Below are 23081 nucleotides of genomic sequence, written 5' to 3'. Positions count from 1 at the left end.
GTTTCCTCTTTGTTTCGACGTCTCCTGTTCGATTTTTCTGATCCTGAATCAGACGTTGAGTTCCTTCGCACTAGGTCGCTATAGCTTAAACCGCATGGTTGACTAGAAAATCAGGAATAATGTGTTGTCGTATGCTGCGTTTTCTTTCCTTCCTATGAAGCAGAAGTGCATTCTGGGTGCAGTTATTTCATTACCTGCACACACCACACTGCAGCTGTGGTTTCTGTATGAACCTGGAATTCTTGTGCATGAATCTATAGTTGTTGTTTTGGGTTTTTTGCCAGTTATATGCTGTCTTTGTCTAGTTATTTCAAACTTGTGCTTAACTCATCTGAAATCTTGACTTTATGCAAATTATTTTTGGTCATATTTTTTCAATTTTTTTCTTCCTTTCGTCATTTGAAATCCTGAAGATGTCAGTTATTAGGCATAAAATAGTGTACCGGCCTGAGGAAGTCAGCATTTGTCAGATTTAAAACATTTTTTTATTACAGTGAGAAACTCTTTCTGTAGCTTACATTAGGCGTAATGTAAAACAGCAGCTTCATGCTGCCAAATAGAGCCGCCTGTGCTTTACTGCAGTCCAACATAATAAACTGTTTCTTAAGCTGTATGTCTTTGTGATGCAAAGACATACGTGTCCCCGTCTTATCATCTGGTAATCTTATCAGCAAGTGATTAACAAGCTGCTTCTGCAAAAATCTCAAACCATCCCTCATTTCTTTATATTTTGCTAGGAAAATGTGAAATACAGGCATGGCGATGCATTAAAACGTGCAAACATACATGGAAATACAGCATGAAAGCAAAAACAGAGTTTGTACTTTACTGTCAGTCAGTATTTGGGACGACCACCTTGGGAAAAGTTTCTTTGTGGAGTCTTCAGGAATATTTCTAGGAGGACATTCAAAGCTCTTCTCTGGCTGCCTTTTGTTCTGTGCTCAGTAAATGCTGACGTCTGGCTTGAGCCGTGACTGAGCCTCCACCGTGTTTTGACCTCGTCCGTGCATATTAACAACCACTCGAAGCATCAGACCCGTGGCTGCTGATTTTCAGTCCAGTTCTTGTGTAATGTGGCACCTGAGCACTTTCAGCTTGTCATATCTATCTAATAGACTCCAGTTTGTGCATGTAAATGGAGAGTCCTCTTCACACACTGAGGTTAATTATGGAGTTCCACAGGGTTCAGTGCTAGGACCAATTCTGTTTACATTATACATGCTTCCCTTAGGCAGCATCATTAGAAGACATAGCATACATTTTCACTGCTATGCCGATGACACCCAGCTCTATCTGTCCATGAAGCCAGATAACACACACCAATGAGTTAAACTGCAGGAATGTCTTAAAGACATAAAGACCTGGATGGCCGCTAACTTTCTGCTTCTTAATTCAGATCAAACTGAGGTTATTGTACTCGGCCCTGAAAATCTTAGAAATATGGTATCTAACCAGATTCTTACTCTGGATGGCATTACCTTGGCCTCCAGTAACACTGTGAGGAACCTTGGAGTCATTTTTGACCAGGACATGTCCTTCAACGCACATATTAAACAAATATGTAAGACTGCTTTCTTCCATTTGCGCAACATCTCTAAAGTTAGAAATATCCTGTCTCAGAGTGACGCTGAAAAACTAGTTCATGCATTTATTACTTCCAGGCTGGACGACTGTAATTCATTATTATCAGGAAGTCCTAAAAACTCCCTGAAAAGCCTTCAGCTAATCCAAAATGCTGCAGCAAGAGTCCTGACAGGGACTAGAAAGACAGAGCAGATTTCTCCTGTTTTGGCTTCCTGTTAAATCCAGAATTCAAAATCCTGCTCCTCACATACAGTGGGGCAAAAAAGTATTTAGTCAGCCACCGATTGTGCAAGTTCCCCCACCTAAAATGATGACAGAGGTCAGTAATTTGCACCAGAGGTACACTTCAACTGTGAGAGACAGAATGTGAAAAAAAAATCCATGAATCCACATGGTAGGATTTGTAAAGAATTTATTCGTAAATCAGGGTGGAAAATAAGTATTTGGTCAATAACAAAAATACAACTCAATACTTTGTAACATAACCTTTGTTGGCAATAACAGAGGTCAAACGTTTACTATAGGTCTTTACCAGGTTTGCACACACAGTAGCTGGTATTTTGGCCCATTCCTCCATGCAGATCTTCTCGAGAGCAGTGATGTTCTGGGGCTGTCGCCGAGCAACACGGACTTTCAACTCCCGCCACAGATTTTCTATGGGGTTGAGGTCTGGAGACTGGCTAGGCCACTCCAGGACTTTCAAATGCTTCTTACGGAGCCACTCCTTTGTTGCCCGGGCGGTGTGTTTTGGATCATTGTCATGTTGGAAGACCCAGCCTCGTTTCATCTTCAAAGTTCTCACTGATGGAAGGAGGTTTTGGCTCAAAATCTCACGATACATGGCCCCATTCATTCTGTCCTTAACACGGATCAGTCGTCCTGTCCCCTTGGCAGAAAAACAGCCCCATAGCATGATGTTTCCACCCCCATGCTTCACAGTAGGTATGGTGTTCTTGGGATGCAACTCAGTATTCTTCTTCCTCCAAACACGACGAGTTGAGTTTATACCAAAAAGTTCTACTTTGGTTTCATCTGACCACATGACATTCTCCCAATCCTCTGCTGTATCATCCATGTGCTCTCTGGCAAACTTCAGACGGGCCTGGACATGCACTGGCTTCAGCAGCGGAACACGTCTGGCACTGCGGGATTTGATTCCCTGCCGTTGTAGTGTGTTACTGATGGTGACCTTTGTTACTTTGGTCCCAGCTCTCTGCAGGTCATTCACCAGGTCCCCCCGTGTGGTTCTGGGATCTTTGCTCACCGTTCTCATGATCATTTTGACCCCACGGGGTGAGATCTTGCGTGGAGCCCCAGATCGAGGGAGATTATCAGTGGTCTTGTATGTCTTCCATTTTCTGATGATTGCTCCCACAGTTGATTTTTTCACACCAAGCTGCTTGCCTATTGTAGATTCACTCTTCCCAGTCTGGTGCAGGTCTACAATACTTTTCCTGGTGTCCTTCGAAAGCTCTTTGGTCTTGGCCATGGCGGAGTTTGGAGTCTGACTGTTTGAGGCTGTGGACAGGTGTCTTTTATACAGATGATGAGTTCAAACAGGTGCCATTCATACAGGTAACGAGTGGGGGACAGAAAAGCTTCTTACAGAAGACGTTACAGGTCTGTGAGAGCCAGAGATTTTCCTTGTTTGAGGTGACCAAATACTTATTTTCCACCCTGATTTACGAATAAATTCTTTACAAATCCTACCATGTGAATTCATGGATTTTTTTTTCACATTCTGTCTCTCACAGTTGAAGTGTACCTCTGGTGCAAATTACTGACCTCTGTCATCATTTTAAGTGGGGGAACTTGCACAATCGGTGGCTGACTAAATACTTTTTTGCCCCACTGTACAAGGTCTTAAATAATCAGGCCCCATCTTATCTTAATGACCTTGTAGTACCATATCACCCTATTAGAGCACTTCGCTCTCGCTCTGCAGGCCTACTTGTTGTTCCTAGAGTATTTAAAAGTAGAATGGGAGGCAGAGCCTTCAGTTTTCAGGCCCCTCTTCTGTGGAACCAGCTTCCAGTTTGGATTCAGGAGACAGACACTATCTCTACTTTCAGGATTAGGCTTCAAACTTTCCTTTTTGCTAAAGCATATAGTTAGGGCTGGACCAGGTGACCCTGAATCCTCCCTTAGTTATGCTGCAATAGACGTAGGCTGCCAGAGGATTCCCATGATGCATTGAGTTTTTCCTTTCCAGTCACCTTTCTCACTCACTATGTATTAACAGACCTCTCTGCATTGAATCATATCTGTTATTAACCTCTGTCTCTCTTCCACAGCATGTCTTTATCTTGTCTTCCTTCTCTAACCCCAACCAATCACAGCAGATGGCCGCCCCTCCCTGAGCCTGGTTCTGCCGGAGGTTTCTTCCTGTTAAAAGGGAGTTTTTCCTTCCCACTGTCGCCAAAGTGCTTGCTCATAGGGGGTCATATGATTGTTGGGTTTTTCTCTGTATCTATGAAGCGCCTTGAGGCGACTTTTGTTGTGATTTGGCGCTATATAAATAAAATTGAATTGAATTGAATTGAATTGTCCCCCTTCCTTAAGAACGTCTTCTCGACAGCGATCCTTCCAGTGAAACCTTTTCAGATGAAGAGTAAGGAGCTTGGAAAGAAAAGTGTCTGGACTTCTTTAAGTTGCTTGAAGACGTTTTACTTCTCATCCAAGAAGACTGAGGCTACGTCCACACTAATGCGTTTTCGTTTTCTCTCCGTTTTGGCCTCACGTCCACACTGAGACGGCGTTTTCCTCAAGGAAAAATGCAGCGTTTTGAAAACGCTCTCAAAAACACATACATTTCAAAAAGAAGCTGTCCCGTCGCAGCGTGGACACTCGAAAACGCAGACGATGACGCATTTTAGTCATGTGATGCAGTCATGTGACCAATTATACAGCAGTTGTTTTGTTTGCTCTCAATTTTGACAGCCCTAAAAAAGATTAATATCAGTTTGTACTCCTGATAGCTTTTCTTTAAATTCTTTAATTCTCACTTGCTTTTGCGCAGGACTGGAACGTAAGCGTTTTGGGCCGTTTCAATGTGGACGCACAACTCTGTGAAAACGACTGAAAATGCTGGTGTGGACACGTTTTCAAGTCTATCTGGGCTGGTGTGGACGTAGCCTTAAGCCCTGTGTGAGTGTTCCCCCCAAGTGGGACAGTGGACCCCCTATTGATCCTCTACCCAATCACACGAGCCCAGGTGTGAAAATGGGTGTGGGTCACAATCAGCCAAGGTTTCGGGTGAGCTCAGACGCTCAGATGCTTTTCTTTCCAAGGTCCTTAGACTACGATGACCTGGATAACTGAGGACCTTCACAGACATTTCAGATGAAGTTTTAAGTGAACAGCAGATGGATCACGTGAAGGGCCAGATGCTTCGCTCAGGTCGTTTCAGCGTTTTGCTGACTTTCTGATACTTTTTGTAGATCTTTTTTTTCCGAGGTTTGCTAGTTCTTCTTTTATTCTCCACTTGTGCAGTTTCCTCAAGGACGTGCTGCACATCATGCCGAGACCAGAGATGGGCAGTAACGCGTAATCTGATTACTTTTTTCAAGTAACGAGTAAAGTAAGGGATTACTATTGCAAAAACGGTAATTAGATTACAGTGACAACAGCTGTGTGCAGATCAACAATGGATCATATATCGAGTGCGGGAGAGAGTATGAGCGTGCAGCGTTTAAAGCGTGGAAGTACTGACCTTACTTTGAGTTTGATTCCATACAAAGTGACAAAAACATTAGTGTCCGCTGTGCGTGGGAAGAAAACTTCTTTTTACAGCGAAAAAACCCTAAACTTCCAACAAGCACCGAGTAGCTACGACGTAATGGGAAACTCACAGAGAAACTCGCGGATTCTTCCACTGACCGCTGCACACCTGCACCAGGGTAAACCTCCGCCTACCCCACTCCTGCTTTACAGGTGAAAATAGAGCAACAGGACCGCTGAGTCGTTGACTTTATTTATTTTCTGCTGTGTTTTACTTGCATCTATTTGAAAGACTGAGTGTAAACACAAAAAATATTTTATTTTATGTGCTGGAATGTGCAGAAAATAGGTTTAAATGTTAAACTAATTTCTTCCAGTCAGAGAATGTTGCATATAATTAAATGTTTGCTTGATGCATAAAGTTAAACGATTAAAACTAATAAAACAAGTTTTAAAAAGAGACTTTTCCATTTGATTACATTTTGGATGATGGATTATGCAGAAAAAGTAGAATTGGGCTGAAAGATCTATCACTTTATTACCTATTCAGGTTGTAAATTGTGTTTTTAAAAGTAACTATGTAACTAAGTAATTAATTACTTTTGAAAATAAGTAATCAGTAAAGTAATGGGATTACTTTTTGGGGGCAGTAATTAGTTACTAATTACTTTTTTCAAGTAACTTGACCAACACTGGCCGAGACATGCCAAATTTTCACCTAATAGGTCGTTGGGAATCACCTCATCGGTCCAAAAATACGATTTTATGCCTGTGTTATTTTTCTCATAAGTTCAGCAAAAGAAAGGGAAATAAATCACGTGTTTTTCCACTGAATTGCTAGAAACAAAGTTCCTAAAATACAATTTAAAGGTCATCTGTTGTGTTTGAACACACCACGGGTCCATTTCTTGAGTTAGATGCTGTTTTTATGCTTGAGTGAGTCACAGGTCAGTGATACGTGCATTAAGACACACAAAAACATTCCTCTGAAAAATTTTAAAGACCACAAAGAAATAATAAGAAAGCAAAATATAAAGAAATGAGGCATGACTCAAGACTTTTGTATAGTGCTATTTTTAGAAGCTTTAATACAGCAAATCTAAGACTGCACCTCTAATGGCTCACTAAAGGGTTGATAACTATTTTTGCACTCTTACTTCTCGCTGGCTGTTCTGAGTTCATAGCATCCATAAATGTCTCCTGTAACTGTTTTCACAACAATCCTTTGAAGCTGCCTGTGTTTCGTGTCCCTGTGGGTGTGGGAATGAGGATTTGTTGAGTTCGCCCAAGCTGTAGCTTTAGACTGTAGGTTCATGTGTCTTCTGGTTTTCATTACACTTAATTCTGTGTGAGGTCTCGTTAATTTCTTCTATAGACACAAATTCTATCTGCTTTATTAGTACTTACATTTTCTGTCCAGGAGTTTTTCCTGTGCTTCAAACGTAGGGGAAATACCACCTGTCGGCTTACATGCTGTGCTTTACAAGAACAGGATGGATTTGTTGTGGGAAATCTAATGCTTTTCAGGAAGTTTGGGGGGGAAAAATGCCAGTGGGGTGCCTCGATTGCCCACTGTAGGAGAGTCATGGCTAAAAGTAATAATGAGAATAAGAGCTATTTTGGTGAGTAAATAAGAAGTAACGGATGTTGCCGCTGACGCTCACTCTGAGAATTCAGGGTTTCATCTCATTTTCATTTCCAATGCTTCAGCTATAAAGCAGATATTAGGTATGCATCTGTGTGGATTGCAGTATGCTTTTAGGTTTAAGTTCTGTTTTTCCACCGACATTTCCCAGCCACTTCAGTGGGTATATTCCTACTGGGTCGGACGCCGTTTCACCTTCAAAGCTGCTTTAAAACATGGCACAGACCCAACCAGTTGCTGCAAACATTTCTCACAGATTTTGGTCCGTGTCGACATGACGGCATCGCACAGTTGGCGCAGATTTGTTGCCTGCATGTCCACGATGTGACTCTTTGGTTCTACACATACCCACAGGTGCTGGACTGAGATTAGTGAGTGGATATTCGAGTTACTACTGCCTTACAATCAGCCTTCTTCCCCGTTCTGGTGCTCGGTTGCAATGCACTTACACTGTGTTGCATTTATAAGCTGTTGAACAGGTGTACCCAATGAAGTGGGAGGTAGTGTTGAAGTGTGTCTCCAAATAGTAAGCTTTTGGCACAGTGTCTATGTTGAAATACATCCAGGCAGTTGTTTATCTAAATGAAGGTCTAAGGAGCTTGGAAACAAAGCGACTGGACTTCTTTAAGTTTCTTTCAGCTTTAAGCTTCTATAAGTTACTTAAAGAAGTCCAGTCGCTTTGTTTCCAAGCTCCTAAGACTACCATGACCCGAATGAGTGAGAACCTACACAGGCATATGTAAATGATCAGATCTGTTAAGGAAAAACAGACTTTGACCCAGAATAAGTTTTTATAAAGCTGGTACATGCACTCTTAATGCAATGTTAATGTTGACTACAGTATAAAAAATATATCACTTGACTGTCTGTATTTAATGCACTGTCTGATTGGTTTCAGTAGCAGTATTCAATTTAATTCAGTTTTATTTCTACAGCGCCAAATCACAACAACAAAGTGCTTCTATATTGTGAGGTTGACCCTACAATAAAACGGAGAAAACCCCAAAATCTTGTGACCCCCTATGAGCAGCACTTTGGTGACAGTGGGGAGGAAAAACTCCCTTTTAACAGGAAGAAACCTCCGACAGAACCAGGCTCAGGGAGGGGCGGGGCCATCTGCTGCGACTGGTTGGTGTGAGAGAAGTACTGATATATAAATGAATTACTACTCACAGGGTGTTTTTGGACCGTTTAGCAGCCCAATGAAACAAGACGAGACCCAAACACTATGTAAGCTAAAAATCAGAGTTTACTAGGGAGCTGGATTTTATGGCAGAACATTAATAGACAGACGAAACAAGTTAGTATGACGCTGTGGCTGCAACACATTAGATAATCTTGCAGAGGAATAATCAAATCAAATCAAATCACTTTTATTACGGCAAAAAGCGATGTGGTAATGGGGTGCAGGTGTGCAGCTTGGTGTGGAGGTGCGATAATGAGGAAAAGTGGGAACACGCTGTTGGACAGGGAGGAGATGACAGACGAATAGATACCTGAAACATGTTTAGTCTCAATCTAATTTAGACTAAACACGAGGGCTGCGTCCTTTGTGTTGAAAGGGTGTTTTTTGCCGACACGGGGCTGGAAGATTAACCGTGAAATCTGAAATGCAGAAACTGCATTTGTGTTTTGGTTCCCACAGTTCGAAAGGCTCGAACGCCGGTTGTGTTTTGCACTAACGTTCCCATGTCACAAATACACTGCAGCCTCACAAAGTCTGTGTGAACGCAGTGTTTGTGCTGTAATTGCGCTGTTTATTCCAGGCACAGCTATCTGCTGCCTTCAGAGAGATTTTTCCTTTAAGTCTGTACCAGGGAGCTCTGATCTCTGGGTATTTACTCTGTGTGGGAAGGGGCCGCTTCTCCACCAAGCGAGACCAAAGGTTTAAGCTGGGCTCCTTTTGCTAGTGACCCTTCCCCGTTAGTAAGCTGACGCCGGCTGTTTGGAGCTGAGCGAGTTTGGACAATAAATCATTGCCGGCCTCTTGCACAGACAGGAAGTATACAGTTTCAAGGTAACCATGGGAACATCCTTATGGCCTTGTGAAGGAGGGGTACTTGGAGCGGAGGCCAAAAAGTCTGCAAGTTCCTCTTTTCCAACTGGGTTAGTCACTCAATAAAAAAGCCCATTGTGTGATTTAAAATAAGCAGCTCGCAAATCCTCCAGGTTTGTATTTTTTATTAGAGTCACTTGGAAGAAGCTGAATTTTGTCTTTATCTAGTTAAACTCTGGTGTTGATTTTACACTGTCTTTATTTCTCCCCTTCTAGCTGCTTTCCTATCCAGTCTAGGCCAGTATGAGATCGCCATCCCAGTACGTGTAGGACCCAGTGGCGAGATGCTGGACTCAAAAATGACTGAACACCACCAAAGAAGAAGGCGCAGCACTGAAGACAGGCTTCCTGACTCTGTATTATGCTTTTTTATGTAACTTTTTTAAAATTAAAAATACATATATTTATTAATTTCTTGTGCATCTTTCTGTCTATTAGCTCTTCTACCAGCTGTCGACATCCCAGAACAACTTCCTGCTCAACCTGACGCTACAGGGAAGCCTGCTGTCACGGCAGTTCCAGGTGGAGTACTGGAAGAGGGGTCGTTTAGCCTGGAGTCACCCTTACTCTCCTCATTGCCACTATGTGGGACACCTCCAAGACCAACCGCATTCCAGCAAAGTGGCCCTGAGCAACTGTAACGGCCTGGTAAGACTCGACCCTCCCGTTTAAATCCACAGCTCGTACACTGAGTGACGGCAGCAGCAGCAGATCCTGACATCAAAGCGTGACACTTTAGCAAACCTCGAGTCCTCGAGCAGCTCTAAACCTTATCTGAAAGGAAGAATTTATGCTACAAAAGAGACACTTTTCACTTTAAAAGATGACATCATTAATTGTGTCCAGTCCAGCGCTGCTACTGTAGACTTAAAGCTTTTTAAGGTGATTACCAGCAACTTTGTTAGGCGTACCTTTCAAGTGTGGTCCACTTGGTGCAAATATCTAATCAGCCAATCACACGTAAGCATACGATTTGCTGAAATTGTGGTGGAAATATGATTTAAGTGACTTTGAACGTGGCTGTTGGTGACAGACGAGCTGGTCTGAGTATTTCAGAAACTGCTGATCTGCTGGGATTTTCCCGCACAGCCATCCGTTTACAGAGAATGGTCAGAAAAGTTCCAGCGATCTGCATTTTTTGTGAGAAAATACCTCGTTGGGGTCAGTTGTCGATGCTTCATGTTGACCAGAAGGCAACAGCAACTCAAGTAACCGCTCGTTCCAAAGGAGGTATGCAGAAGAGCGTCTCTGATTGTGCATGTTGAAGCAGGCGGGCTGCGGCTGCAGAAGACCACACAGGTTGCCACCCCTGTCAGCTAAGACAGGAAACTGCAGCTGCAGTTCACACAGGCTCACCAGAATGATGATGATGATGATAGCAGACTGGAAAAACGTTGTCTGGTCTGATGAGTCCTGATTACTGCCGCCACATTCAAACATCAGTGTCAGACAGAAACAATACGAATCAGTCCGTCGATAAAAACCTTGTTCATGTCTTTATGGACTTCCACGGTGTTCCCATCTTCTTATGGTGCTTCCAGCAAGATGAGGGGCAACGTCACAAAGCTCAGATCATCTTAAACTGGTTTCCTGAAAATAAAGAAGAGTTCGCTGTACTCAAACGGGCTCCACAGTCACCAGTTTCAATACAATACAACACCTTTGGGATGTGATGGAACAGGACTGATCCGCAGCAGCTGTGTGATGCTATCACATCTGTATGAATTAAAATTTCCAGCACCTTGTTAAATCTGTGGAACAAAGATTTAAGATGTGTCTGAAGCCCTAAAAAAGTAGACAGTGGTGGGGTGGTGTCCAACCCAGTAGTGTAAAGAGTGTAATTAATGAAGTGTCTGGTTAGTTTATAATAATTGTATAAGAAATCCCTGACTATCAGTATTTCCATTCTGAGGATTTATGTTGTGTCATAGTGTAAAGTTGCTTGTGATAGATGGTTGCGAGGAAAAGGCAGTAATAAACTTTATTTAGACTTTTCTACCATTCAGTGGTCCAGTCCACTGCGGGGGCAACCTGCATGTGGCGAATAAAGCTGTTGACTGTTCTAAGTTACTAGAAGGTTTACAGAAAGAAATCAAAGTATATTAAAATCCCAGAGATTGATAAAAACCAATAAAACTAAAGATGGTAAAAATCAAACACTCACTGTCACGTCTGCGAGGGCGGCGTGAGGAGGATGCGGACCCAAACACAGACAGTGGAGGCGGATCACCTCACTCTCAAAAATGTTTTAGTGCAACTTTGGTAGCTATGAAGCCGCACTTGATGGATTGTTGGAGCATCACGGCTACTGTAGTCAGGAGCCTCGAGGAGGAATCTGGGTCCTAAACTCCATCTCCTTCAGGTCCCAAAAACAAACGAACACTGCAGCATCACTGAGAGTTAAAACTGTCTAAATTCTTTCATCTTTAATAAAATGATCAGCGCTGCTGCTTTACCAGGTGTAACAATTAAGTTTAACATCCAGGCATCCATGAAAACAAAATTTAACAGAGTTAGAAGTTAGCAGGAAGTTAGCTCGCTAGCTTCCACCTAAACATGATATAGCATGTTCTGACTGAGAGATTTCTGAAAAAAATCAAACGTACAGCTCTGCTATCACTTCCAACATAAATAAAGACAGAAAACTAAACAGTGACGTTTGTAGGGTTACTGAAGTTGGGCTAGCTGGTATATAATGATGTGCTACGTGATCACTAGCTACACAGCTATGTTAGCATAGCATAAACAGTGAAGCTGGAGGATGAACGCTAACTTTTTTCCACTTGATAAAAGTTAACATGAGGGTTCCCGATGGTTAGGGACAAATGCAATCGCATGGCAGGATGCTGTAAACGGACCAAACTTCAGTCAGGAGAACAACTGAGATAATCCATCCACAATACGAGGTTAGTCATTAATATACTGCAACAACATGGGAATAGAGCCGCTGCAGAGAATTCAGCATCAATGAATCAATGGTAGGGAAGAGGAGGAAGCAAGAAGAATGAGCTGAGTAAAGTTTGACTTATCTGACTGTTTTGTTTTGATTAATGCGCCTTATTGTCCGATATGCCTTATGTACAAAAAATACGGTAACTAGATGTGGAACACAGGGAAGATGTAGCGACAGAGAACTTCAGGCCTGAGTATACAACACACGGGAGACACAGGGACATAGAGACAAGGGTGATTATACATGAAACATGGGACAAAAGCACAGAGTAAACATGGGAACAGAGACTAAACACTGAGGCAGGAAGGACTAAGACCACTAAGAAGTCAAAGAATATTAAATGAGAATCTGAAACACTCAGTACTGTGACATTCACAGAGGCTTTTTACTTGTAATAAAAGTGTTTCAAGAAGAAAGTCAGAAAATATATTTTTTTTAAGTGCCATTATGATCTCGGTGGTCAGACTTGTTTCACAGCGTGGAGGCTCTAAGCTTGCTCAACTTTGTTTGCTAGCCAAGACCTGGGTAGTAACCGGCAGTGCCCCATGCACTGATCTAAGTAATTGCCCAGGTGCACAAGGTGATAACAGCTCCTCCACCATTCTCAGGTTTACAGCAAATCAAGACAGCAGTAGTTACTTATATGAGGGTTAACATAGTGTCATGTCCAATAAATTTAATAACTGCAATCTGTTAAACGTCTACCTGTAACCTGCAGTGCGTCGTGCTCTGTAATGCTCGCTTTGATCTCTAGAAAGTGTAAATGACATCTTACAGCTGTCTGACGTGACCCTTAAAAGACACCGGATCCATTTCTCTTTCTTTTGAAGTCACCTCAGCCCTCCACGGCGGACGACTCGCGCACACTCGTCGGCGGGTGAGAGCTCGTTCTCCTCTGCGCCCCGTTTCGTTGGATGAATTCATTCTGCTGTATTCACAGCGCTGTGTATCTGTGTATCCTCTCACTACAAACAGCAGACCCCAAAATAACAGTTGTATACGCAGCTGAGGATTAGACGTGTTCGCAAAGCGTTAATAAGCTGGACACGTAATCACTGTTAGTCAAACCAGCGTGAGCGCATTCACCGGCGAGCGGGCTGTGTGTCCAGAGGACCGTCACTAACTTTATTATGGGATTAAAAGCACTTTGAAAGCTGCCGCCGCCATTCGGGTGAGGAGACTCTCGCTCCGACCAAAGCCAACACATCTGAGCGGAATCAAAGGAAGTGTTAGTGTATCGCTCTCTCTGTCTCGCTCTCTCATTTTCCTCGCTCTCATTCACTCTTTCATGCTCTCATGTGTGCTCGTCTGTGTATGTGTGCACCGCCCAAAGGGCCCAACACAGACGGGACGATCGAGCTGTTTCCTGTGAAGTTTGAAGGTTCGCTAGCGTTGTTCACTTTCACCCAAATAATCTAAAGTGTGCCAAGAAAATACCCTGCGCACCATTAACGCCACCAGCAGGCTGACGGATTGCACCGTACAAGCAGGATGTGGAGGATGCTTGCGTTCGTTTACACTCCACCATCCGATGTTTTTCCAATCTGCTGTCGTCCGATCTCGAGGAGCCGGTGTGATCCGCATCCTCAGATTCCCGGCAGGTGTAGCACCTGTTGTGGTCGTCTGAAGCTGCCGCCCACCTTCTCCAAGGTTCAACGTGCTGCGCCATCATCTCTTCCTGTCAGCTGAAAGCAGTCTGACCGTCTGATCTCTGCTTTTCATCCAGAAAACATTTTCTCTTTTTTAGACCATCCTCAGTAAACCTTAGGGATGGTTGTGACAATAGCAGGAGATCAGCAGTTTCTTAAACAATCCACGTTCAAAGTCACCTAAATCACCTTCAGCAGGTCGTCCTGGTCATGCTTGAGTTGCTGCCGTGTGACTGGCTGATTAGGCGTACCTAATAAAGTGTCCAGTGAGCATATTTTAGGCATAGGTATGTGAGCTTAACTGACTCATCTGTTTTCACTTTTTGAAAAGAGTTTCTCAGGAAAACACTCGCACTGTAAAGTCATCTGTGTGCCGTGATGGCAATCCTCATTTTATTCTATTCTTCAAATCTGTTTCTCTGCAGCAGGGGGTGATTGTTGCTGGGGGAGAGGAGTACCTGATTGAACCCCTTGTCTCACCAGATAACCAAACCGGGACAGAGAGCGAGGAGAGAGCAGAGGGGCGCCCCCATGTGGTTTATAAGCGGTCATCGCTCCGCCATCAGTACAAGGGCCAATCCTGCGGAGTCATTGGTGAGACGAGAGATATTCTGGTCTTTTTTAGTAGCGGTTAAGGTCCAGACCGGAGGAGTAAACATCCGCAGGCCAGTCTGTGCACCAGCCAGCAGCAGAAGGCTGCGGCTGTGTCTGCGTTCCCGGTTGTGATTAGGCGTGACCGAGTCTGTGTTACAGGGCGTTTGCTGAAAAAGCACAAGTATGTTTGGAAAGCCGCCGTTTGACAAATATAAGAAAAGAAAGATACTTTGTAAAGCTGCCCTTTAAAATCTGCCCTACGATTACGCAAAGTGTGTCGAGTGTTTCGTCTAATTGCTGTTATTGCTGTAATTATTATTAATCTGTGGTCAAATGATGGGAAAAGCGAGAGAATCTGTTTCCGATACAAAGCTGGATCAACTTGAGCTCTTTTCAACAGCACGCTGTCAAAATGTAAGATTGTGTGATCTGCCTCAGACGAGAAGCCGATGAAGGGCGCGTCGTGGTGGCAGCGGACGCTGAAGACGCCTCCTCATCACGTCGGCCGTGGCCAGCTGCCTCTGAAGCGTTCGGTCAGCCGGGAGCGCTACGTGGAGACGCTGGTAGTAGCTGATAAGATGATGGTGGGTTATCACGGCCGCAGGGACATCGAGCAATACATCCTGGCAGTCATGAATATTGTAAGTTTCACAACGCAAAAGCTTTCCTCTTCCTCTAATGAAAAAAGAAAAAAAACCAGCTTTCAGCGACTGACTGTCACATGGCCGTGATTTGGTGGCCTGGCGTCTTTCGAAGCAAAGAAGGAAATGTTATTCAGCTGATTAAAGGCGAGCTGGAAAGAACAGGGTCGTCTTCACTGACAGAAATAAGTCTCCAAGGCCGAGTCAGGCTTACGGGGGATGTATTATTAATGTTTATAGACAGAAAGAAAGAAAAACAAATGCGTAGCTGTTGCCTGATTTCTCCTCGGGGAGGCCACATGTTTTAGTCAGTGAGGCTTTCGTACGTGCAGTTAATCACTGGAAAACCGTACGCACGCGGGAAGGAATCGCTCTTGGTTCTTTAATACAGATTTGCTCTAAAAATAGTCCAGTTTCTTTTGGTTATACATTAAAGTCACTTAGCTGCATTCTTTTTGCCCTGGCTGCACAAATTATTCCCGACTTTCCAGGGTGATGATTTGGAAGGTCAGTGCTTAAGCTGTTGTACACGGAGAACACATTAGTGCTGCGTTTAATGTGAACGCCTAGCTAGGAAATGAAGACACAAGCATATAAGTGTATGGCTCTGGTCTGTTTAGATACAAAGCTCTCCTCTCCAGTGCAGTATGCTCTGACTTTCAAACCACCATATGGATGAAACCCTGGTTAAAATAAAAGCACCTGTTTATGCAGTCAGAGCGGCGGGATCTATATTTGTATTCATCAAAGTCCCGTTTTCTCTCGTCCCCAGTGTGGTTTTTTTGTTTCTTTTTTTCGTTTGGGCTCCAGCAGGGAGAAATGACGGGAAAACATGTCTGTCATCTACAGAACATACGCTAACGATTGCCAGGAAAAAGCCCGCCGCGGTGTGCTCGGCTGTTCTATCAGCCGTTTTTAAGACTGGTCTTTTCTTGTTTCCCTGGAGGTCAGGTTGCCAAACTGTTCCAGGATTCTAGCCTGGGGAATGCAGTCAACATCGTGGTGACGCGACTCATCCTGCTCATGGAAGACCAGGTAAGGTGCATGAATTACTGCTAATACTAATTCTTTGGTCCTACTCTTTCCACAGTGTGTCTTTTGTCCCGCCCCTTCCTGAGCCTGGCTCTGTCGGAGGCTTCTTCCTGTTAAAAGGGAGTTTTTCCTTCCCACTGTCGCCAAAGTGCTGCTCATAGGGGGTTTCTCTCTAATACTGTGTGGTCTTTACCTACAGGTAAAGTGCCTTGAGGTGATTTTGGCACTATATAAGTAAAACTTACTGTGACAGAATATACATAACTAACGGCTTTTATGATCCACTGGCAGCATGTGGTTTTTTGGTGCACTCAAAGGTTTAGTGGATTCTAGGCAGATAAACTTGAATTGATTGGCACCGAGCACATTTTCCCCCACTGATTATTTGAATAAATTAACTTTTGATTTGATATATTTCAGTTACATTTTACAAATTATTGCTTTGTGTGTACATCCATTAAAAAAAATACGATTGTAATAAGGGAAGAATGATCGACCTTTTCATCTAGGAGCACAATCAGGGGTAGAGTCACATGTTGAACAAGAGAAGGTGAACACAGAAGACGCACTCATGCTAGCATTTAGCTCAAGCCGCTGCCGATAATATGGCTGCAGACTCCTTTTCACGTGTATTATAACGCCAGCGAGTGACTGCAGGTCAGAAAAGATGCAGCTGCCGGAGACAGAGTCCACACCTGACCGCAGGGCAGGAGTTTAGCTCATAAAAAAGTGCATGACCTTACCAGCACAGCTCAGCAGACGACTGTGCCATGTGACTCTGTAGTAAACGACCTTATTAGCCTGCCATTAACAGCATGCGGTGAGACGTGTACCCGGCTCCGTTTTAATGTTAACCTTGTAGCACTTTGACAGATGAATCATGCTGAATTAAAGGGGAATTACGGCGCTACTTTGAGGTTTCCTCTGTGGCCGTCTTATTAGGGAACATTTATGATTCATGCTTTTCATAGTGCCTCAAAATTAGAGCCCGTAATTTAGTGCCAGGATATGTTCGTTATCTCACATGGTAGTGAAGTAAATGTTAGGGTCATTAGCGGTAGGCGAGTATTAGTGTTGTTATTCTTACTCCGTGGACCGTTGAGGTCGGGGCGGGATCGAGAGTGTTCTGTGCAAGCGCTCCTGCTGCCGTTTTCCAGGTCTGAATAGGCAAGCTGCCCCTGGAAAGGAAAATGAGGACAGCAGTAGGGCCAGAAATGAGGGACTGTGGGATAAGACAATTACTAGTTATGTCACCGCACACATTCCTGGGTTACGAGTTCTTGCCAGCTGTGGCCAGCAGAGCACTCCCTCCGCGCTTCTACATATCTTTTACAGGATTGAGGGACTAAGATGCAATGCTGCGGTGGAAAAATGCCTCAATCGCTGCAATAAAGGAAGACGGGGTTATTATAGCATTGTTGTAATTGTTGTTGATGTTGGAATAACTTCACATTAAGTATCTTTCGTTCATTCCTGAAGCTGATTGTTTTGTGTTTAAACAAAGGAAGTGCTTCTGTTGTCTGTCCCCACCAGCCCACACTGGAGATCAACCATCATGCGGGGAAGTCTTTAGACAGCTTCTGCAAGTGGCAGAAAACCATCCAGCACCGCAGCAGCTACGGGAACGCCATACCTGACAACGGCATTGCTCATCACGACACCGCCGTGCTCATCACCAGGTCGGAAACCTCGAAAAGAAAAACCTGTCCTGCGGGAATGTCCGCTTGTGACCCTCGTAGGAACAAATAACCTCAATTAAGAGTCAACAGAATCAGTCATGTGTTGAAAACTAAATATAGTAAGGTTGGCCCAGCCAGTAAGACCTGACCAGGAGAGCTGGGCTGTCCAGTTCAGGCGCCACACAGCTCAGCACCTGATCAGACAGTGACACCGAGATGATCCGCCTCCTCCTCCGAGTTCACTGGATCTCATGGATGGATTTAATGTGCTATCAAGTCCTGACAGGCTGAATTTGACGCGGCTCCCTCGATTAACTCGTCTTAAACGACAGCATGTAGTCCGAGTGTTGCCCGACACTGAAGATTGTTTTTAACTTCTCTTCATTCCACTTTTCCTGAACCGGTGTTTTGGCATCGCTCCGCTTAAGGGATGGGGGAAATTTATACAGTATAGCTTTTTGCAAACTGATACAGACTCTGTGCAAGTCAACATTTATGGCAGGCATGAGTGTTCGTATGCTTACAATCTCATTTTTGCAGCCCCCAAAAAAGGGAGATAAAACAAATACTGACATAGTTTAACTTTGGGGGGGAAAAGGTGATGAATCATAGTTTACGTTATTTGAATACTCGCATTTAATGCACAAAATGCAGACACCAGTGGCAGATGCATGTTAAGTAAAAACAAAAAAAACACTGGTGCTATTGACTCAGGAATGTGCAACAGTGAACAGCACGGCCACGGTTTGGTCAGAGTCATCTGAACGCACTTGTGCTTGGGCAGCGCTGCCACAAATACTTTCCTATTCTGTGCAAAAGAATGTGCCACGAACTCGAGCTGCGGGAGGTTAGCGTTGGCGAGGGGAGGTGGGGCGTGAAAGCAGATAAATGTCACAACTTTTTTGAGATGCGGTCTTGGTGGCGGCTTGGTGAGAACAGCTCGGTTTTACAGCAGCATTTATCAAGCGGGGATGGAAGCTGTTCAGACGCGATGACACCGCAGTGACCGTCCGCAGTTTCCGCCTATTGTTCTTTTAAAACTTTATCCGTCTGCTGTCGCTACTGTGTGCAAGTGTGACTACGCTGCGTGTCCAAGTGTGTTCACATGTATCTTAAGCAGCAGCTGATGCAGTTTCTGCACCTTGTTGTGTACGACTGTCAAACCTCCTTTTTGTTTTTCCTCACGTCTTGCAGGTATGACATCTGCATCCAAAAAAACAAGCCCTGTGAAACTCTAGGTAACCTTCCATCACACGTGACCACAAACTTCCATATTTCTGATCCCGCTGACTCTTTCTCCTAGCCCTGACCGTCACAGCTTCATGCTTCCTCCCAACCGTAACCATAAACGTAACCCTACACCTTCTTCCATCCTTAACTCTGAAATCAGTTACTCATCTGAGAATAATTTCAAGGGTCCCACCCAGTGTGCTCTTACTTTCCAAAGAGTTGCAGGTTTGACATTAAAAAAAGTGTGCATGCATGTTTAAAGTTCTTACATGCTCAAGAAGGTGCGATGCAAATGATGTGCATCTGTGTACTTTTACACTCTGCATGTTTACTGATAACAACGCACGCTTTACTAAAAGCAGAGTTGGCAAAATAGTGAGCTGCGGCTGCTGGGAACATCATCCTTTCTCTCAGTTGGGATTCTCATTCGGTTCGTGTGCTTGCTTCAGAGTAGAGTTGTTTTTTATATTCATAGAGTGCATTTCTGCAGGTCTGGCTCCGGTAGGAGGGATGTGTGAGCCAGAGAGGAGCTGCAGCATCAACGAGGACATCGGCCTGGGGACGGCCTTCACTATCGCCCATGAGATTGGACACACGTGAGTAACAAACGCACGCACGCTCTCATTTTTAATTTCCTGGACACATTTGCAGATGTTGCACAAAAAAAAGAGACTTCTGTTTGATATCATCTCATCGCTGTGCAACATCGTTTACTTGTATTTCTAATATAATTACTCTGGCTCGATAAAAATCTGTCGAATGATAGGAAAATCCCGCAAGTTTGTGAATTCCAGGACAAATTCATCTTCGCCACAGAGGCAGGAGCGTTGCAGAGCTCGAGGTGTCAGACAGCAGAAGAATTACAAATATTCCTTCAGTTTCGATGCTGCTGGCCACAGACGGCAGCGTCGTTTCCAGAATATACGGCCTTTGCAAATATTAAACCGGCTGCCAACTCGATGAGTAGATCCATCGCAGCTGTCCGTGAAACAAGACTTAAACATGGGTTTGAAGCTGTCTGGGATTTAAAGGAATTGATTTATAGCGATGCTGAAATGTCTTTCAACCACCATCCCACGAAAATGCCGTATAAATGTGTCAGCCTTGTTTCAAAGTATGCGTTGGGGGGTTGTGTTATAAACCTCCGGAAACGGGGTCAAAATCCACAAGTGTTTCTTTTAGAAATCGAGCACCGAGGCCACGGGTAAGTGCTTCACACGTGATGACAAACATCTGTTCTTTAAATAAAAAAGACGCACAATCTGTGATCCGTGAACTAGACCTGGTTGTCCTTCCTGAAACGTGAAATGTCCCTTCGGGGTGTTTCTGATCTTCTGCTGGGGACCGAGTCTCGAACATCACGAGTCAAATCCATCAGTAAGAACGCTGAACGTCGTTCCTTTGCATCCCAGTGAAATCCGCTCACGAGCGGGAGTACAATTCTGTCTCAACATCTGTTACTGTTGTATCCTTCAGCAATTCACCGTCCCGTTCATTTATGTATGAAAATAGCATCGAGAAGTATTCGTGCAGATGGTGGATCCATCAGGGTTCTGCTTTCCTAATGGTTAACACAGGTCTTTGTTTTTTAAAGCACCCAAACCCTGAGGGTACCTTGTCAACATGACTAATTAATGTATATATATGCACACATGAGGGTGCACACATGAGGGTGCACACATGAGGGTGCACACATGAGGGTGCACACATGAGCGTGCACACATGAGGGGACCAAACACGAATGACTCTGCAGGGAGGTGGAACGTTTTGAGAACAAACGCAGCTACTGAGAGTGATATCGCTGCCTGCCATGGACTCCTTTGCTTCTTGTACGTGACTCTGAGGTTACAGCTGTTAATCAAATACAGTAAAGCAAACAATTAATTACGTTTTTGTGAAATCTTAGAGATTCAAACATTGCATTGTAAAATTTTGTGCATAAATTACAAAGATCTTCAGCATGCAAGCGTACTGACTTTGCTGATTAATCTTATTACTTACTTATCTTATTTTCAAGAATAATTCAAAAATTCTTTGCTGAAAGAAACCTCAGGAATGAAAATATGCCCGCCGTTAGGAGTACGAGGAAGTGTCGCCTTTTATGTATCAGGACATCCTGAGAAAATGAGGTAAATATGATCTACGATGAACAATAAGTCATGACATATTACACCGTGTCATTATTCGTTTAACAAAAAGCCAACCCTAACCCTGACTAGAGTGTGAGTAGCACTTGATGAACTGATCGTCAGCAACTGTGAGCGCCTCCAAAGAAGCAGAAGTTCTGTCAGTTTGCTGGTCTGCAGACATCAGCAATGAGGATTCACAGGGTGATTTCCAAGAACGCGAAAAACATTCATGACTAGGGCTGCTCGATTATGGCAAAAATGATAATCACGATTATTTTCACTGAAATTGAGATCACGATTATTTGACGATATTTATTTAACCCTTTAAGATCTACCATAGAACCAAGTCCGCCAGAGCTTATATTATTTTTTTTTTACATGCTGTAGTGCCATTTGTGGGAGCATTTCAAGTTGCTATACATCAATACAACTGTTATAGCCTATATTTTAAAAATGTGTATGTATTAAGTCCATAGTAACTACATTAATTGCAAAAAAGTGCAATAAACTACAAAAAAATTGAAAATCGTTTTTGTTTTGTTTACATATATTTCTACTTGGAGAAATTTAAGAGGTTTATCCCTCAAAACTTTAAATACAAAAAAGTTGCAAAAAATAGTTTCCCACCACAGGAAATTTATTTTGAGTGTCTTCATAGTTTTATTTTTGGAGATACAGCAATTTTTATATACTGCAGAAAAAACAAAAAAAACAATCCTATGATGCAAATTTGCAAAGAATGTGCATGTGCATCAAAATAAACTATTTCCAGCAGTGCAGTTTGAGTTCTAAGGCCTACAAGTAAAAAACTACATTTTCCGCGAAAATGACGTCACTTGCGATAGTTCCCGTTGACGTCTTTTTCAATGTGGGAAGTGTTAAGAACAGCTGATCGGATCGGCAAAGCCTGTTTCTGGAATATTATGTTTTTGTTCCTGCAAGCGCTTTTTATGCACTTTTTGCAAAGCTATATGTGGAAGGAAACCGTGACCGAGGACAAGCTGATGGCATCAGATGTAAGTACAACTCCTCTGGTTTCATATGGAGAAAAATTTATTGTGCTAGCTTAGCGGTTCAGGTTCTACAGGGATTTAAAAATAGTTACACAAAACGAGCATGCTGCTCTGACCGGCTTTAAAGGGTTAACAATAACAATGTATTGAATAATGACTTTAAAAAATAATATAAAATAGTGTGCAAATACTGATAACAGTGCAAATGTTTGCAATATAAGAAATAAATGAAAAATGTAAACTTTGCAGTGTTGCTCTGTGGTGCAGCTACGACACCATAGCAAAGTTTACACACTGTGTCTACTTGATCCACGTCTGACTCCGCGAACCCATAATGTTTCCACACCACTGAAGGTTGTTTTTTTTTACCTCTCTTTTCAACCAACGGCAGTCACTCTCCTCTCCAAATAACTTCTGCTTAGCTTTCCGAGCTTCCTTCGGGTCCTCTTAAGTATTCGAAATGCAGAGCAGTGCGCTTGATTTGCCACACGGAGCAGCGCGAGAGTAAAGCATGAGGGAGGGGCTAATAATCGGCTCAGTCATTTTTAATGATCGTTGAAAGCCCAGATCGTAATCGTGATTAAAATTCGATTAATTGAGCAGCCCTATTCATGACAGTTGTCAGTCAAAAACCCCGAGAGCTCGATATCAGACTCCACAGGCCTCAGTAAGCATGCTAAATGCTAAAGTTCAGTACAATCCAGTAGAAAAAGCCTGTTTGGAAGGGTTGCCAGCACAAAGCCTCTTCTCGCCAAAAGAAGACGGCAGCACGGCTTAAGTTTGCAAAGTTACATCTGAAGAGGCGGCAAGACTTTAAGAGCGAAGTCCTTTGAACAGACCAGAGTGGAGATGTTTGACTGTAATGCTCAGCTGCCAGAGGCTCCTTACAGTCATTGAGCAAACCATGAACTCGTCTTCTGAAGTCATCATTGGTTCATGAATCAGGACGATTATACCGAACACAGCAGCACATCTACAGCAGACCCACATGGAAAAGAAATAGTAAAAACTTACATGATCTACTCATGAAAGTGGCCACTTTCTCATTACTTTCATATATTGTTTTAGTATCCAAAACATACAAGTTTCATTTATATAATTTTTAAGGATCTTGTATCTGTTTTCACTCTTGTATGCTTTTCATACAAGTTTCACA

At 43.3% G+C, this 23081-nt stretch overlaps 1 protein-coding gene across 3 annotated transcripts in view; it reads left to right on the top strand.

Moving 5' to 3' along the window:
• The window catches only part of adamts10 (ADAM metallopeptidase with thrombospondin type 1 motif, 10), a 70904-nt gene that overhangs the window by 12610 nt on the left and 35213 nt on the right, over positions 1 to 23081 (top strand). The window contains exons 3-10 of one of the 3 annotated variants that reach the window (XM_085387682.1): positions 9222 to 9361; positions 9444 to 9653; positions 14033 to 14201; positions 14640 to 14785; positions 15794 to 15877; positions 17408 to 17553; positions 18748 to 18791; positions 19274 to 19379. In XM_085387682.1, the coding sequence (XP_085243808.1) occupies positions 9222 to 9361; positions 9444 to 9653; positions 14033 to 14201; positions 14640 to 14785; positions 15794 to 15877; positions 17408 to 17553; positions 18748 to 18791; positions 19274 to 19379 (1045 nt within the window). Of the gene's footprint in view, positions 1 to 9221; positions 9362 to 9443; positions 9654 to 14032; positions 14202 to 14639; positions 14843 to 15793; positions 15878 to 17407; positions 17554 to 18747; positions 18792 to 19273; positions 19380 to 23081 lie in introns of those variants that run through there. The other 2 variants (XM_085387680.1, XM_085387683.1) reach the window with 2 other exon arrangements.

Source organism: Rhamphochromis longiceps, linkage group LG17, assembly GCF_057381845.1.
Source record: "Rhamphochromis longiceps isolate RC_006_pf linkage group LG17, R_longiceps_female_GT1.1, whole genome shotgun sequence".
NCBI lineage: Eukaryota > Metazoa > Chordata > Actinopteri > Cichliformes > Cichlidae > Rhamphochromis > Rhamphochromis longiceps.
The sequence above is the reverse complement of the archived record's forward strand: the minus strand, read 5'-3'. Positions and strand labels throughout refer to the sequence as shown.